The sequence below is a fragment of the Gastrolobium bilobum genome, unplaced genomic scaffold, assembly GCF_033153095.1.
Source record: "Gastrolobium bilobum isolate Gb01-03AN ecotype WA unplaced genomic scaffold, APGP_CSIRO_Gbil_v1 utg5722, whole genome shotgun sequence".
Lineage (NCBI taxonomy): Eukaryota > Viridiplantae > Streptophyta > Magnoliopsida > Fabales > Fabaceae > Gastrolobium > Gastrolobium bilobum.
The window spans coordinates 149,510-155,330 of NW_026896284.1; the positions used below are offsets into that span (position 1 = coordinate 149,510).

A 5,821-nucleotide genomic window follows, 5' to 3' on the forward strand; every position below is an offset into this window, starting at 1 on the left:
ATATACTTGAAGTTGTATGGTTTCTTACATATACTTTTTTGTTTACAAACTACATTATGTACTAGGGATAGTATATTCCAGCACACAGCTTACGACCCTAGTACATAGTGTAATTTGTAAGAGTTTGTAAAAAAAAGTTTGAAAATATAACCCTTCTTATATATATATATATATTTCAATTTTTCTACAACTACTTTACGTACAAATTTTAAATTTGGGGAATTATAACTATACAAAGGTAGGTGAAAGCATTAAATATAAGAAATCAATGATCAAGATTAATTGTTGTACGTAAAGTAGTTGTAGAAATAATTTTATCATACATACATATATATATATATGTGTGTGTGTGTGTGATATGATCAACTTATATCGGTGTAACGTGTAAGAATAATAAGTCTTACATCAAATCTTAACCGTTAATTTCTGTTCATCCAACGGTTCAGATTTATTGGATTTCACTTATTAATTTTCAATAAATAACAAATATTAGATGCACATATATAAATTAACGGTTAAAATTTGGTGTAAGACTTATTATTAAAAAAGGTAAGAAATAAGTAAAAAAAAAATTGCGTGCGAAATACATCAAAAATGTTTCAAGAGTTTTATTTATCAACTCATACAAAAAATGGACAAGTCATTAAATATTTAGATTACTTTATTTTAAATTAAATAAATTTATAATTTTTTAAAAGAACTTAAAAAAATAATTTTTATTATTATACATGCACATAGTAGTAGGATGATTATATATGTTAAAGTTTTTTTTAGTAGATAAAAATTTAGGTGAGATTAAATATTAATATCCTATCCGGACCAAGGCAAATCCTTTAATCTCTTTGAAGATTTCTAAGAGGAATTATACATCGCAACACTAACGAATTCCTCATATTTGTTAGTGGGATTTGAACGCACACCTTTATAAAGTATAAATCTAATCCTTAATCAACTACGATGTTGGCAATTTTTTTATTTTATATCCAAAAGGTAGTTTGCTCAAGGATTAATTTGGCTCTAACCGCGACATATTAGTAATGAGTTTCAAAATCCACCTTTGCATCCTCTCTCACACAGTCATAAGGGTGTTCGCGGACTGAATTGAATTGGTTTTGAAACAAAAATCATTTAATCAAATCCTTTTGATTTGATCATTTAATTATCCATTCAGTTTGAATTTTTTTTTAAATCCGATCCTATCCAATTCAATTTTATTCGGTTTGAATTAGATCAATTTTTAATTTTTTGAAAAGGCTAAAATTTCAGTCATACAATTCACTAGTTATATCAAAATAAAGTCATTCAAAATTACAAACCATTAGAGAATTCAAGACTTCAAAGTTCAAACTAAAACAAGTCTTAAAACTCATGAAAAGTTAAAATAGATTAATAGATAATAAAAAATTAAAACAAGATAATTTGCTATCAATAACATCCAAGATTCCAAGTCTATAAAATAAAAAGATTCAAAATTATCATCTTTTGAAAATAATATATATAGAATACATTCGATCAGTTTGGATTGGATTGGTTTTCACCCACTAAATCGAAAAACAATCCAATCCAATTAAAATATATAGGTTTTTTTTTTTATTTTTAGTTATCGACTTTTCGGTTTGATTATCATAGTTTGAATCATTTTGGATTAGTTAACGAACATACACACACAGGTTCAGCTTGAACACTCCACGTGTAACTAACTCTACAAAGTACCAAAATCAACTATAATGTGTATATTAATTCCCAAAGTAAAATTGTATCGCCTCCCAAGCTAATTTATTCTTAGTGTTGTTTATTCCTTCCCTTATCAATTTCATCAAACAACGTGGAAACATCTTGGTGAGAACCACAACTTAATTAGATCTTCCTGTTAAATTTATTGCATCATTTAAGTGTGAAATTAATTTAGTCAAGCACAACATTGCAAATTCATTTAAGCACAGAACAATATTCTTACAAGTTGCGTACGTAAACTTAAACATTTGTCTTTCTTTAAAATGTGCAATTTACTTATTAGTTATTACTATGTCTAATATCAGCTATGCCGCTATTTTTTTTTTCTTATGACAAATATTTTACCTAGAGTTCACTTATTACTAAATTTTGTCAATATTCGAATTGTAATTGGGTTTTAAATTGATTAAATTTAACGTTGTAGTTACGATTGCAACTTATAATAACGAGACTCCGTAGTAATAAGAAATTTTTACGTTATTTAAAATTTGTATAGAATACTTGTATCCAATCCAATTGGGTGCTCATTGCATTTTTTAAAAATAGTTGTTTGATTGTTAAAAAAAAAAATTTGTTTGAACCTCAAGACAAAAAATTCCACTGGAGAAATATTATTGGGAAAACCTTTGACATTTACCACATTGGGTTGAAATAACGAAAACAATGCATATATCTCTAAAATACTGCATTAATTCAAAATCATGTAATCCTTTTATAACATTAAGCATACATAGAGATATTTAAATAAACATATATCAATCTAGATGCTGTTAAGATTCCAAAGCCAAGAAGGACAATTCTCTCACTGCAAAAAAAAAAGGCAAAATGAAGAAGAAGAAAGTTTCTAAATATCTAAGATTGATCCAGTGACGAGGGATTTAGGTAAGTTGTATTTTGTGTATTCAATTTTCATCAATGTATCAAAAAAAAAAGTTTCTAAATATCTTGTTGTTGAAACCAATAATAATTTTCTACAATCTGCCAGCGCTGCGGCGAAGAACCCTAATTAACATTATAGTGTACATGATGTAATTATATATATTATAATATGATATTATTGTTTTTTATGTTGTAAAAGATAATTTTATCTTTTACACAAAAAATATGGTATCTATATTTTTTTTTTTTCTCTTTTCTCTTCACATTAGCTCCACATATTTTTATACATGTAGAGGATAATTTTGTCACCAAGAAATATTAATCCTTTGTAATATTAGGATGAGTTAAATTACCATGTTGGTTCGGCTAGGCTATATGTGCATTTCCAAAGGGTTCTCATTAACATAGTTACCAGGAGGGTCATACTCGCAAGCAACGAGCATACCAGCACTCGTGTTGAAGCAATGCTGCAACGCACACCCAACGCGAGTGGAGTCCCGCCACACGATCTGTGTGAAGTGGTCGCACATCTTCGGTGGCGACGCGCACTTGCGCGTGTTGAAATCGTACCAACGCTTCTCCCTGTACCAGAAATACACCGCATCGGAAGGTGTCCAATGCCGCTTCCGTCCCCAAAACAAGTTCTCGCCGTAGTCTGCGGTCGAATGAACCATCTTGCAATCGTTGTAGCGCTGCATGAGATACCCACGCGCGAAGCTCGCGAGTTTCTCGTCCCATGCGAAGGGTGGAAGCTTGTACTCGTTCCTCACCCAATTGTGCGCGTGAAGGAACTCTTCCGCCAACTTGGTATGGTTGTTAAAATCTTGGGGGTTGTTGCTTCGAACGTAACCGAATAATTTCCCGGGGTTGCCACGGTGGTGCCCTCCTCTTTGTCCATGGCCGCCGCCGCGACGGCTGTTGGTGGTTGTAGGTGGCTGCTGCTGCGTAGAGACGGTGGAAAGAAAGAGGAGAAGGATTCCAAAGGGGAAGAAGGGATGCATTGTGAGATTTTGATGGACGGTTGTTGAATGGATTAGCGGCTCTCGATGGTCCTCCGAGAGCCCCGGCTAGATAGAAAGGATTATAAGAAGCTTGGGATTTTGGGGTCTTTTTATATTTGACACTAGCTATTCCTTCAACAAGAACCTTTCGTAAAACGTTATTTTTAACTTTTTCGCTGCAAATAGGTAGGTACATGTGTGTCGTCATTTCATGTTGGCAAGCTGCATATGCATTCTAGAATGCAAAACTACATTTTGAACTAAATAGCGCGGTTTTTGGGTGTCCACAGGTTTTATCAATAGTCAAAACGTTACTGATTTTTTGTTTTTTCACTTCACGTATGCATCGGAATACCTGTACCCGTCTTAAATTCATGATTCCTATATATTTACCTAATAACGTAACGCATTTCATATTTGCGGTTAGATTAAAATTTTATTTTATTAAATTACATTTGAACATTCATTAAACTAAGAGGGTGGTATACTCTCATAAGCTATTAAGTTATATTGTTAAGTTTGTTTGATCCTCTGGAGGTTTTTGACCCTTTAATATCCCTATATTTGGTATTGGATGGGTATATTTTACCGTTAGGGTGTATTTGTTTATGTGAAAGGGTCCTAGCGGGTTTGAGTCACGTCCCCTCTCCTAAGCGAAACAAATTTTGAATGTGGGATTATTTATACGGTATGGAAAGGGACTTGGATAGTTGGGATTGTGTCATGTGACACACCTCCAAGTTCCCATTTGGGGGTGTTCAAATAATTCCGCTGAGGTAGGTTAGCAAAATTGTTTGAGAGAAGAAAAAGAAACTTGTTCCTCTAGGGAGAGGGGGCATGACTCAAACCCGCTGGGACTTTTTATGGATAAAAGCCCCCAACGATAAAATACACTCATCCAATACCAAATAAGGATATTAAAATATCAAAGACCATATTTTTTAAAGTCCCGTGACAAGAGAGATGATCAAATGAATTCCAAACCGTCATTAACCAATGAAAAGTGGGGTGGAGCGGGGTAGATTGGTTCACCTTTTAGAAGTTGGTTAAAAATATTTAACGATCCCATTTTATAGTAGGTTGACATTTAAATAATAATAAAATTAAAATGTAAAAATAAAATCTTATTTTATGGATTTTCTAATATTATCTAATTACATCTCATGTTTTTATTTTTATTTTTAATCCCTGGTCTAAATGTACATTAATATGAGGTTTACAATTTCTAAAAACTCATTTTTACTTCCATATAAATGAATAACATTCGTCATAAGTCAAGTGTTTTATTTTTTATCTATTATAGAGGAGGATTGAGATAAAAATATTAGATATAACAAAATTTTGACATGATAAATGAAATAGTAGCTGCCACTAAAAAAACTAACTCACGAGTTGAACCAAGTACCCAACCTGCAAATTGACCCACTTTAACTAGTCTTAATACGGACGAATTATGGTGTATTGAGTTATAAGGTTAGAATGTTTAACTCTTCGTTAAATTAGATGGGTTGAAGGACGAGTGATATGCAATTGGTGTTAGGAAGTATACATGTTTAATTGTGTATTAACTCTCAATATATTTTGCTTTATCATCATTTGGGATTCTTAGTTTGTTGACATATAGTTTGCAAAATTACAATTATTACTGAATATTAAATTACACCTTTTTTTTTGTATAACTGTTGACATGTAGTTTGCAAAATTACAATTATCATGAGGCCAGCCGGCCACTCAAGTATTGAATTAAGATTTAATTATAGTTAAAGTTTTGGAAATCCGATTTTCTCGTCGTTCTACTCGCTACTCAGTACTCAGCCTATCTTGTTACACGCATTGGGTAGTTTTCATTACATGTTAAATTACACCTTATGGTAGGTATGAGTTTGTTGCAATTGTTTGTTGATGTATGTGTGTGGAATTGTAGAGGGGCTGGGAAAAAATGTTTTTCTCCCCTAGTTAGAGATATATCACGTCGATACAACATTCAAGTTTTGGCTCTTCTTGAAACTCGGATAGGGGGCGACCGAGCTCAGAAAGTTGCGAAAGGTCTTGGTTTTCCTAAATATATGTTGGTCCATCCAAATGGTTTTTCTGGTGGACTTTGGATATTGTGGAATGATGGAGAAGCAAATGTTCAAATTCTTGAGACTCATCAACATTTAAAAATTAATTGGTCAAATAAAAAAGAGAGGAAGTTGTAACTTTTG

General features: G+C 32.2%; 1 protein-coding gene across 1 annotated transcript; it reads right to left on the reverse strand.

Moving 5' to 3' along the window:
- Positions 1-2,984: 2,984 nt before the first annotated feature.
- Positions 2,985-3,614, reverse strand: LOC133298612 (pathogenesis-related protein 1-like). The gene has a single exon (XM_061497939.1). It carries the CDS (start codon positions 3,612-3,614, stop codon positions 2,985-2,987), a length of 630 nt encoding a protein of 209 aa, XP_061353923.1.
- Positions 3,615-5,821: the final 2,207 nt, after the last annotated feature.

What these genes read in the sequence shown, in the direction of transcription:
- LOC133298612 (XM_061497939.1), bottom strand. Translation starts at nt 3,614, where the DNA reads ATGCATCCCTTCTTCCCCTTTGGAATCCTTCTCCTCTTTCTTTCCACC.